Raw genomic sequence first — 13,188 nt, forward strand, 5'->3', positions numbered from 1 at the left:
AAGCAATGTTTCTTCAACTATGTTTTGCATAATTTGCGTATTTCGCGATATTCTGTGTACTTTGCAAAAAACTAGTTCTTCTTTTTCTATATATTATTTAACTATGTTTTTTTTTTAATGTGCGATTAATTTATAATAAATATATCTATGTAAAAAATGAAGCGTTTATCTTTTCGCAAAAAAATAAATATTTTGCGGATTAATATTCCACGATTGAATGATGAACATTCGATATTTCGCGGTGATTTGCACGAAGATGTCCATTACAAACCGCAGAAATAATTACCACGTAGTGTGCGTCTATATGTATAAAAATGTTCGCTCTCTCCATTATAATACAATTGTTAAAGAAATTATAACAATTTGAAGAGTTAATATCTTTATAAGCGCGATGAGCCTATTTCACACGAAAGTCTGCGCAGCCTTCCAAATTATCAGTCTTTGTTAGATGAAATTTTCAGCCCATATTTTGCATTTAACGCTAAACGTGATATTGAGATTATGTATGTATTGTAGTTATATGTGTAATATACATATAATAATGTTTTTATATGACGGATGCGTGAAAAATAAATTTATCATGATATGAAAAAATTGTTATGAGTGAAATTACTATGAGCTAAAAAAAATCACGTTTATTTGATATAGGTTATGTATGTATTGTAGTTATATGTAATATACATATAATAATGTTTTTATATGACGGATGCGTGAAAAATAAATTTATCATGATATGAAAAAATTGTTATGAGTGAAATTACTATGAGCTAAAAAAAATCACGTTTATTTGATATAGGCTTTTTTTTTTAATTTCACGGAATTGAAGGCTGTAATAAAAGCTTCATGCAATAGGATAGTGTATTTTGCGATAAAATCAGTGGATATCTCTGCGATGGGTATATATCACTGTTTCCTGTGGAAATTTTTCAAGTCAAATATGTGTGTGTGTATGTATGTAATTATCTTTTCTCTTTCGTACAATTATCTATATTTCAATACGTGATATTTATATAAAGTGTGTATACAATCTCTGCATTTGTGGAAAATATTCTCCGCTCACGCGATTAGTTCAACCTAGATCTGCTAAGACAGAATCAAGATCCTCTTGCAGGCGAATACTATCCTCTCGCTGCTTCCCTAGATCGTCCTTAATTCTATCTACTTGCACCTTAAGCAGGTAGTTTGCTTTTTTCAAAGCCGCCAGTCGTCCCTCGTGCTTTTTAACGTGTTTCTAAAAAGACAAACGTTCAGGAATACAATTCAAACTTTGCATTTAACCGCAATGATCTTCGCAATGGCAACTCACTTGCAGATTATTTTTACGCTTGTCAATAGGCGCCTCTTCATCGTCAGACTCGGACTCCTCTTCCTCCGATTCCTCAGATTCCGACTCTTCCTCAGATTCCTCAGTATCTTCTTCATCTTCATCCTCTTCTTCTTCTTCTTCCTCGTCAATTTCCCCCATCAGTTTCGCCATATTATCCACTTGCTTTTGCAAGTCCTTATATTTGTTTCTCTCTTCCTTCAATAATTTCTGCTGCTGTTTTATTTGCTCCTTCAGCGCGTGCCTTTCTTTCCTGGCGTTTACAGCTTTGTCCCTGTATTCAGAATTTTGATTATATATTTCTTTTTTATTATTTGCATTATCGATCTTATTATTTGTATTATATGTATTGTCGCTCACACGATTCAAGTATATTTTTAAAACTTTATATATTATCGCACTTACTTAAAATTCTTAATTTTCGAAATAAGTAGTTTGATTTCTCTCTGAGCGCGTTTCTCTGCCGCAGCTTTGGGATTCTCGTCTTCCTCTTCTTCCTCTGTACTTTCCTCTTCCTCCTCGCTCGTGCTATGAACATCCTGTTTGTCTATACTCTTCTGCGTTGCAATTTTAGCTACGTCCTTTGCGCTTGGACAACCAGCCAGTGCCATTCCTGTAACATTGTATCAGCCTACGTCTTAACAATCTACAACTAGCTCTATTATCGGCTTAGCTTCAATTGACGCAAGCTCTTCATGGGCAAAGCAAAAAAAAAAAAATCAAAGCAAAGAAGCGCAGTTTTAGTATAAACACTCTAAAAGCATATAAAATATATATTTTGTGCGTAATATTAATAATGGTCATGTTAGCTTTTAATAAAGCAATTTTAATTATTTTACAAACAATATTAATTATACGCACCAGCTTTCATGCGCTTTTCCAACGCCGCATACATTCTTTTCATTTCTTCCAACTCATTTCTAGCCTTATCTCTTTCCTCGGCAGCGCTAGTGTATTCTTTTTCGGTCTTTTCTGCATCCTTCCTCGCTTGTTGCACTTCCTGCCTTAAGGACTCCGCGAGTTTCTCGTCCTGCTGCTTACTTTCCTGGGCATTCTTTTGAAGCTTCATATGTTCCACTTCTGCCTCAAGATTCAAAATTCTCGCCTATCCATAAAATCATTTCATAAAAAGTGACAACGGTATTTATTATTTTTTTAGAGACCAGGATGTCTTAAATGTATAAAATGTATAAAATGTATTAAATGTATAAAAGTCTAGTCCTGTTAAAATTGCCATAAAAATCTTGTGGAGCCTGTTAGATTTATTACCTGCAATCGCTTGTTATCTCGTTCCAAGGCCTCTTTGTTTCTCAGTTCCAGCGCGAGCATCTGTTTGGTGCTTTGCAAATCATCTCTGACGGCGTCTATATCGTCCATCTCGTCCTGAATCTCGGCATCTACAGGTGCTTCCTCGGCTTTCTGTATTTGCTCCTCTATAGTTAATTGTCGTCGGAATTTTCTCAGGCCCTGCAGCATTGGTTTCGAGCGATCGTTGGTCTTCACAATCTTGAGTTTCACGCCCTGCTGGATCTGCTTCAGCAGTTGATTGTGTATATTCGACTTTTCAGATTCGAATACGAAGTGAGCCTTGCCTAGCGGAGAAAAATAATCGATTAGGACAAAATGTAAAATAAATATTGCCATTCCATTATATTGCTTTAACAAGATATACAAAATGTATTCCAAATGAATGTAAACACTGTCTTTTAGCAACAACAAAAATATAACTTTTTTTTTTCTATATTTTTAAATCAAAATATAAATAGATTCAAAGAAAAATTCAAGATGTCTTTACGTTTTAAAGTTATAAAGAAATCATAATATCGCATTTCTTGACTAAATTTGACTTGACTTTAAACAAGGATTTAATTTGAATCTTAATGGCTAAGACTTTTAATGCTAAAAATTGAAAAATAACTGATAATAATTTTTGCCTTATTTATCTCAAAATTAATTTGTGACTAAGGATAGTGAGGATGATAAAGCTAGACAATACTTTTTTTCGGCTTGACACAATTGCATTACATAGAATTTTATGAAGATCTTATTCATTTATTGATAATACTTAACGCTTTACATCAGCGTAAATTTTTTTTTAAATTCATGATGGATTATCTATTGTCAAATAACATTCTCGTTTTTCGTCAAGAATGCTCATTCGGAGAATGAGAGATCCTGATTGCTGATCGTTCGCGGGACAGGAAAGAAAAAGAGAAGCAGGATGTCAATAAACCCAAACACGAAGACATCAATTAATTCAACGATAATCAATTAACAATTTAATTAACCCAATAGTTTAACAATGAATAAATGGGCTCGCCTATTGAAAGGGAGTGGTTTGGGCAATAGAAAGAGAGGGAAACGACAGAACAATACTGCTAGTTATTTGCACTGCAAATGAAACCTAAATGGACGCATTGCGTTAATCGAAAGCTCTGCTTGTTATTTAATTGATCATACTACATATTCAGCATCCCTTCATTCGATTGCGGTGTCGACAAAGAAAGCGAGAGAAGGGAAATTTCTTTGAAGCACAGTTTTTCCTTATGATGACTTCTCTTCTCAAAGAAAAGAAACACTCCTCTTATAGAGGAGGTTTGCCTTGGTGGGCACCCGACGGAGATCGAAGAGAGTTCGAAGATTACCTGCTGGATCAGCCGTGACCTTGTTCACCCTCTCAATCAGGGGCGCGCTCCGATCGTTGCATTTGACGTGTCTGAGCGGTTTGCCATTCTCGACTTCTTTCATCATGCTAGCCCAGTCCGGCCGTTTTCTCGGCCTGGATTTCAGTGCCTCCAGCGTCTGCATTTGTGTCTCGTTGAGCGGAGGAAGATCTTTGAGAACCGTCCTGCTAGGCGGTGGTGGAGGCGGTCGCGGAGGTGGCGGTGGCGGAACGTTCGCTCGCGACGAGCTCTTTGATAAGGTTGGCGCGCCTTGATATAGAGAATTCTCATTAATTATGCAAAAAATATATAGTTTATAATTTATATATGTATTTCGTAAAATATCAAATTTTGTATAGTAAAATGTGTAAATAAATTCTAGAATGTTTTTACATCTCCTTTTTATTAATAATTTATATATTAATTTATTTATATATTAATCATTTATTTATATATTTATTTATATACATTGTTCTTGATTATTTTGAAACTTGGATATAACATTATATAAATCGATCTATCAATTTTATAGACAAATCACATAATACATTCACTACGCATAAAAAATAATTTTTATTTTAATATGCAAAACTGAGACCGGTAAAAAAATTTAATAACTGTTTAAAATCAAGAAAGGTTAATTGTTTGATGTTGTGGCTGATGGAATTTACGAAAAGGGATGATCATCATCACCGCACGTACCTGTGGTACTCTCACTTTTCGAGAGTGGTATAATGTCACCCCGTGATCGAGATCTCTCGATGCGTATCTGTCGTTCGAGCTGCGGCCTCGAATTTGGCTCCTGTCGTCCATTCTCGCGCAACTTCGTCGGCACCGGTCGACTGCTCGGAATCTTTTCATTGTTCGGCTGTTTCGGTATTATCGTGATTTTGCTCTGCTTACGCGATTGTCCATCTGTCGAAGGCGCTGCTGGTTCTGCAGGTTTCGGCACACTCTGTTTAATCGAGAGGAAGGGACACTTGTTTAATCATAGTATCGATAACATGCGAAGACAATAAGAGAACATTTACTTTAATTTATTTAAAAACACATACAACATGACATTAAAAAAATATTTAATAATTAAAATAATAATAGATTAAATAAGAATATTTAATAATCTTCAATAAAATTATTAGAAACATAGCACAATATATTTTTATTAACTTAAGTGTTTAATGATTCCAGTTTTATTTTTAAAGTTTCATAAAAAAATCATTTGTTGAGAGAGAGAAAGAAAAAGAGAGAGAGAGAGAGAGGGAGAGAAAGTTGCATCGTTGTATAATATAACAACGGTGTCAAAAATAGACAAAAATTTGCATTTTCTTACAGTTTTTAGTCAGATTTATTAAATTAGCTTCCTATTTTAGAAAATATTTATTGTAATTAATCATATATTAATTATATAATTTAATTATATAATAAATTAATTTAATTTAATTATATGTATAATAAATTAATTGAACTTAATTATATAATCCAGATTAAACACTATTAGTTTTTATTTTATTAGCAAGTTAACTGATCAAATTTTGTCGCGATACAAATTTTGTTGGCACTGTCATTTATTTTCGATTTATAGTTTGCGTTTTCGCGACACTCTTGCAACGTAAATCAATTTCTCGTACGTTTGTGAAGTATATATATATTTTATACGATCGCGTCCGGTTGAAAAGAATACGAAGGATTAATTGTCGCACATCTCGCGAAAGATAGCTACGATAGAAAATAGGAAGAGGAAAAATCTCTCTATCCCTCTTCTCTTGATTGTTCAAGACAGAGGGAGAGAGACAAAAAGAAAGAGAAAGAAAGAGAAATCCGAAGACTTTTCTTGGCAAATCTCGAAGAGTTCGTTCCGCCGGCTTTAAATAATCCACATTGAATTTTGCCGAGATGTCACATTCTTCAGCTTAAATCGTCATCGATGAGGAGTTTCCATTTTTTTTTTTTTTTTTCAAATAAGTGGTTCTCGTAGAATTATTGTTCAATTTTCAGGATACTTCAAAAATTTTCGCGAATGATTTTTATTTCCATAAAAATTGTTTACAAATTTTTTTCTTTTCTACAAAATTGCTCTCGATACATCCGCGACGTTGCATTAACGATTTTGAAATAAATTAAGATGAGATTGCGATATAAACGTGTAAAGAAACTGGCGGAAGACGCAGCTGGCAAGTCATTTGAAATAGAAACGCGTGTTCTTTAAATAATCGTGACCCAGAGGCTTATATGCGAGCACGCGTACAACGGATCTCACTTTCCTTCGCGTTAAGAAAACGCAGTTGTATTGACAAGCATGTCTCTAACATATATGAATACTTTCACGAACGGTTATAAACCGTTTGAGCGCTTTGCAATTTTCTCAAAACTGTCTTTTATTTCGTTTGTACTTGTACAATTATCTGCCTGGACTCGTCATTTTGTGATTATCAAATATCAAATATAATAAATTCGAGATATAAATTTTGATTTTAAGAGAGAGAGAGAGAAAGAGAGAGAGAGTTCCTTTATATTTTCTTATTATTAAATTACCTACTAAATACTTTTATTTATTATTATCACACAAATTTTTCTAATCATACCATAATACCTGAATGTATTATGTTGAAATTTTACAACTGCATATCAATTTTAAGATGTATGTCTTAAAATGATATGCATCTTAAAATTGATATGCAGTTGTGTAAAATTTCAACATAATACATTCAGATATTATGGTATGATTAGAAAAATATGTGTGATAATAATAAAAATATTTAATAGGTAATTTAATAATCAGAAAATATAAAGGAACTCTCTCTCTCTCTCTCTCTCTCTCTCTCTTGAAATCAAAAAATTTATATCTCGAATTTAATCTGTTCAATTGATGATCTAAAATCTAAATACGAGATGATCAACAATATCGCGATATTAATTGAACTACGCAAAATCTCTACATGCTATTGAGATTTCCAGGGTGTCATGTTTTTCTTACGTTATCTCGTATTATATCTCGTGTTATATGTGTATGTATATTAGCTTTGTAACTGTATCTTCATAATTTCTCGTAGACCATCGGCCAGAGATCAAAAGTAATCGCTTGAGAATTTTCTCGTGTAATGCGTTACAAAGAAATAAATATAACACATATAGCAATAATCTCAATACTTAATCTCAATACGTGTGAATTCTTTTATTAGAATTTTATTTCATTAAGCAGTGTCGCGTTTTCGTAATTTATAATTTGTGTAAATTTGAAAATTGAAGCAATTTTTCAGCAATTTATAATAATTTTCATAACAAAATAAATTAAGAAAGTTATTTTTCATTCAAATAATCGTAGATTTCTATACAAAAAAAATTTGCCATAAAGGAATACATTTTTTATTAATCGGCGTAGACGATGTATTTTGAAGTGCATTGTTTGGATACAACGAATTGTGCGCCACCAGAAATGTTTATCGCGTTAACTCGTTGCAAGACACCTACATCGGCTATTAATATCACGGTAGTGTTAGTACAGCGAAGTCCGCTGACTTTGAAACCCAATAGCTGAATGGAAAAAGACTGCAAAAGTCATATAATACGGGCTACTCATGCGTGCTTTCGGCAGAAACAGAAGCGGATTGTATTACCTGATTTCAACCCGAAGAAAAGCTGCGATATATGTTTGAATAAACTCATTCTTTTCTTTAAATAAATGCCGTAGATCCAAAATTGATTCCGTCATTTTCTAACAATTTTGAAATTTACTTTGTGCTGAATTTTTTTTTAACTTAAATATTATTAAATATAGCATGATATAGTATTTTTGATTACTGATTTCAAAATACGATTATTAATGATTATAAAACTAAAAATGGAATTTAATAAATTTTTTATTATAAAATGTGATGTATTTTTATAAATGCATGTATATATATATATATATATATATTGCACCATTAAACTTTTTTCAATCACTAACTGCATTTATAAAAATACATATGTGTGTATTATATATATATATATACACGCACTAATATTTTATAATTATAATAAAATCTTTCTTTCTCTCTTTCACTTTTTCTTTCTTGTTATTGTTGTAAATTCTTCAAATAAATCATGCAATTCACTATTCTGCGTCTTTCTTCGGAATATCACAAAATGAAGGATATATTATTTTTCAGACGATTCAACCACCTTTTATACATTTCAATCTTTCCTCAGTTTTTCTTACAAAAATCAGGAAAAGCTTGTTGGCAAAATCGCAATAATATAAAATCATCTCTAAGAAGTTACCAGAGTGATTCAATATTCTACCACGAAACTTTTATACCGTTTCTAAAAATTAAAAAAAAGTCTTTCATTTTAGAGCACCCTATCTCAAGATTATCATGAAGTGAGTGTCGAATCATCGATTCTCTCGGAGTTTATCACTCACCTTCAACGTAACTTGAGTGAAGGCCGGAAGTTCCTCGGTCTTAGGCTTGGAGTCCCTGCGGGAGTTGAGGGTCCAGGGTGCGGTGGGCATGGGCAACGGGTTGGGACCATCCTTGACCCAGGGTGGTCGGAAGATGGTCCTCTGCGGTGGCTGACCACCGGCGCCAGGCATCTTTTGCTTAGCGAGTCCTCTTTTTTTGGGAAAGGAGGTAAATCCTGCTTTCACTCCAATCTTCAAAGACGTTCTCGCATTCGCTCGTCGCGTTAACTGACGACTCGTCACCCGTGGGACGAGCGCGACAATCCTCCCGAGGACGTGCGCGATACGCCACTGACAGATTCCTGGACCGACCGCGATAAGTTGGGATCAAAGCGTGGGCGAGATCTGTACGCGACCCACTTCTCTCGAAAACTTCGTTTCGGAATAATAAGTTCCTCGAAGAGGAGAAGAAGAAGATCCTCGAAGATGCACGATCGTCGAGATACGTCCTTCTTTCTCCCTTTTTGCCTTTCAACGAGAGAAGTGACTATGAGCCGCAACGGGGTCGAAGATTTTTGCGCGACTCCGGGAAAGATCGAGATCTGGACCGCGCAACAGGCAGATCTCGCGGACTGCACCTCCCTAACCATATGATATTTCCGTCCATGTGACGTCATCGAGAGGCGCGAGGCCCAAAATAGAAGGATCCTCTCCTCTCCTCTCTAGGATACCCTCGACGACGCCTCCGCCACTTTTCGTCGTCCTACGACGCATTCCGCGTCTGTTTACGATGCACCGATCGTGACCGACCACGAAGGTCGATTGATCTTCAGGGTCGGCAAGCTTTATTGCTTCTTCAATCCCGGAAGTAAATACCTGTCCTGTGGACGGATAAAAATCATTTTAATGGATGAAAGAAAATTTTATCCGTCATGTTAATCTCGATACTAATAATTATGTGAAGATTTTAAGAAATGCAATATAAACACACGGATAAAATTTTTCTCATTGATAATTTAGAAGATTTTTATAGTTTGGCTATTTAATAAAGCATTATTCGAGATGACATCTTACACTGGAGATAATTTAATTAGTCCGGTCGAAAATAATTGTGACGTGGCTTATCAATTTTATATAAAGTTTGAAACGTTCCTTTATGCAGTAAATTGTTGATTACGTTACCTCTGCGTAAGTTAAAAAAATAATTTATCATACGCACTTATATATATAACTTATATATGCGCACAACTATCATCATTAATTTCTGACAAAGCATTGCATAAGTTTAACCATCTATATCAATCCAATCGTGCTTTTTTTATAAGGGTACTTCTTTCTTGATTAATATGTTTCTTATTCGTCTCGGCGTGAACACATCACCGCAGATTGCGTGCCAAGTAATTTATCATCATGCACATTTCACATAAATTTCTCAAATAGATCGCAAATAGGATCATCACATACACAGCTTCGATTTTCAACCTGAAAGCTTTAATCAGCTTTGTGCTTCTTAGATAACTTTGATATAATTTAGTTTTTATCGAACTGTCATATAAAAATTGTGCTTCTTTTTCCAGACTATGTATATATTTGGACATAATTAATGCTATGATTCGCATGCAGTATGATTTTATAATCAATTAATGCTTGATGTAATTAATATTGAATTGCATTTTCTTTTTAATTCTTTTTTTAGTGAGCTTTAAAAGTAAAAGACTTTGTTTAGATTTATTCAGATTTATGAAGCATATGATGAGAGAAAGAATTGAAATAATTAGGAATTGGGTCAGAATGAATAGATTATTCATTGAATTGGTATTGAATTACGAATATATAATAATCAATATGCAATAATCATCAATAATAATGTGTCAACAATCAGCAATATATTAATTTAAAATAATAATGTAATTTCTAATTTTGTATGATGATACAATTATACTATATAAAATTCGCAATTATCGTTTAAAACATAAATGACAAATATGTGTTATATTTTATCAATATTTTTTAGTTCTCTTCCGTCTCTATTCTATTTTGTAAATAATATTGAAAGCTATTGCATAATGGATTAAAAAAGATTATTCGGATCAGACAAAAATTAATTTTAATCTTTCCATTCTTTCTATTCAGAAAATAATATATACGAAAAATAAATCAGAAGACTGCAATATCACTTTTTTATGTAATAAAAACTCAGAAACTTTTATGTACAAATATATTATAAGAATATCTTGCAAAAAAATCATTCGAAGTTATCATGAAATGGTAAGAATATTTCGAAGCTCTCTTATTCTCCAATGCTACAAGATAGCACTACTAGTTTCATATTGAGAGAGAATACGAACAATAACATACAGAATTTACATATACATACATATGTAAATATATATATATATATATATATATACATATCAAACTGTGAAATATAAGCACTGATGGAATAATATGTAAATATATATATATATATATATATATATATATATATATATACATATCAAGCGATAAGAAAAATTGATCTTAAATAATATTTTTTTTAAATAATACAACGCAATTAATTAATTTTTTTTTAATTATTACAAAAATTATATTTGTTGCAAATTTTTAAATTATTGTAATTATTATTTCCACACGTGCATGCTTAAACTTCTTTTTAAGTTATATTGCAATCTCTCTATTTCAAGTTAATAATATTCATTATTATTATATCGTAACTATCCAAAAGCTCAGCTAATGTTTAATAATAAATATAGTTTAATTTCGAATGCCCATTGCAATTTATATTTTACAAAATGGATTACATTATTTCACAGATCACTCGCATTTTGCAATTTGCAGACATTCATACAAAAAACAGTCGAGTATTGCGCCGAAATTGCAAGCCAAAAAAAGATCGAGACTTCCTCGTCCTCGCAAAACACGTGTAAAGTCGTCGAGTGAATTAAGGCTCTATTATTATCGTAATTATTGCCGGCCTGAAAGTCCCAATTAAGCGGCAAATACTCCTCGGGCTACTCTTCGGGGGTGAAGAATTTCCGAGGAATTCGCGGAGGGTACGACTAGGTGGTCGCCATTAATTCTCACGCGTATGCGGTGACAACCACCGAATTAGTCGGGCGATCCGTCAAAAAGCGCATTTCCGTGGGTAGGCGTGCGTTATATCCGCCGTCTCTCTCCTTCCCTTTCTCTCTTTCTTGCTCTCTCTTTCTCTCTCTCGATGGAACACATGGCACTCTGCATGCGGGACACGCGCAACACGCACGCACGTACTTCTGACGCGAGATGAAAGAAGGATGCGTGGATACATCAGAGCCAAAACATAGTTTAATTTCTATAAATATCAACATTAGAAGCACGAAGCTGCAATAACATAATTTAAAAATGCCAAAAATTCATAAATAATATAATTTATTTGAAAAAATTAAATAGAAAATCATCTCTCTCTAAATCAAATCACTTATCTCTTTCTTTTTCTTTCTTTTTTCTGAGTTAATTCTAAATATTGTATTTTAGTTTCAAAGAAAAATAAATTTGAACAATTATTTCTAATAATATAAGAAATAAAAGAGTTATTTGTTTATATCATATCTGTCCATTTTTCGCTTGCGATGTAAAATGTTTCTTTCTCTGTTTTGCTACTGAGTAAAACAAAGGATAAAAAAAAGCTTTAAGGTTGCACCTATAGATCATACAGGCACGTGTTCATTGTATTCTGCAATTAGTTAGATGTATTGAAGGAACACTACGGTAACATGTGAGCGAATATAAATGAAAGTATTTATATATATATATATTTATGTATTTTATATATATTAACATTAATTATCAATAACAAGGAAATTCCCTTTTTGATTGATATCGCTCTGCCTTTAATCTCGCGAACAAAAATCCAACTTATACTGCAATGCCTCAACAATACACCGCGAGAACATTGCATGCTCGTTGCATTATCCAGGTTGCTTCGGAGGCCAACGTGTACGAATATTTACAAGTGCAAGAACTGCGAAAAACAATTTAGGACACTCGTTCTATCTGCGCTTGTCATTAAATTTTTTGCGCAAACTCGGAGATTCGTATCGCGTGTATTTCGCCAAGTCTTAGAAACGGAAATCAGATGAAAATTTCCTCAAAAACTTGTGGTATACAGGAAACGTTTATTATAGACTTGCCATCGAAATAATCAATGATTTCCGATTTTGTCATTTTCTTAGAGAAAACTGTGCTTATAAATTTTTTTTGCTTTGAAATATCTCTAATAAATTTATGTAATAAAAAAATATATTTTTTTTTTAATACAAAAGTCGACTCTTCTCGAATCAATTGTCGAAATTGTCCCAATTGCCGAAATCCTAAAAAAATGTTGCATTAAAAAATTCACTAAATAAAATTGAAATAATTTGAAATAATTAATGCAATTTACTTTTTGAGAAACTTACAAGAATCAGCCCTCTTTATTTTACCAAACTTTAAAAATTAATCTTTTTAATTTTATTAAAAGATGGATTCGACATGCATCTTCGATTAGTAATGATTTTAATTGATCGTCACATCTCCAAAGTTCTTTTTCGCAGAAGCGGGAAATTTTTCGCGAAAATTCTCCTGTTACAATTTTCTCGAGAATTGCATAGCGTTGATGTCCACGGGTACCATGCCCGGCATTTTCAACCCTAAACGTGCACACGCCGCGATGGAGGGAGGGTAGAAGAAGAAGAAGGCGGATGAGGAGGTGGAGAAGAGAGAGAGAGAGAGAGAGAGAGAGCGGCTCTCGTAATACATACGTGCATCGTGCGTGCAATGGTCCGTAAAAGCTGACTGGCTGC

The 13,188-nt window shown here is 33.2% G+C and overlaps 1 protein-coding gene across 1 annotated transcript; it reads right to left on the minus strand.

Annotated features, from left to right (window-relative positions):
* Positions 1–938: 938 nt before the first annotated feature.
* Positions 939–8,955, minus strand: LOC115233673 (glutamic acid-rich protein-like). Its single transcript, XM_029804227.1, has 8 exons — positions 8,390–8,955; positions 4,690–4,942; positions 3,970–4,257; positions 2,594–2,916; positions 2,186–2,429; positions 1,730–1,937; positions 1,307–1,598; positions 939–1,231 (listed from the first exon to the last, which is right to left on the minus strand). Exons 1-8 carry the CDS (start codon positions 8,558–8,560, stop codon positions 1,070–1,072), a joined length of 1,941 nt encoding a protein of 646 aa, XP_029660087.1. The 5' UTR covers positions 8,561–8,955; the 3' UTR covers positions 939–1,069.
* Positions 8,956–13,188: the final 4,233 nt, after the last annotated feature.

Source organism: Formica exsecta, unplaced genomic scaffold (genome assembly GCF_003651465.1).
Source record: "Formica exsecta isolate Colony F162 unplaced genomic scaffold, ASM365146v1 scaffold181, whole genome shotgun sequence".
In the NCBI taxonomy this organism is placed as follows: Eukaryota; Metazoa; Arthropoda; class Insecta; order Hymenoptera; family Formicidae; genus Formica; species Formica exsecta.

Bases quoted from the DNA above. Each gene is read 5' to 3' on its own strand.
- LOC115233673 (XM_029804227.1), bottom strand. From the start codon at position 8,560: ATGCCTGGCGCCGGTGGTCAGCCACCGCAGAGGACCATCTTCCGACCA. The intron at 4,258-4,689 runs GTACGTGCGGTG...CTCTATATCAAG, and splicing joins GAAAAGTGAGAGTACCACAG to GCGCGCCAACCTTATCAAAG. The intron at 1,938-2,185 runs GTGCGTATAATT...ACAATGTTACAG, and splicing joins GGAAAAGCGCATGAAAGCTG to GAATGGCACTGGCTGGTTGT.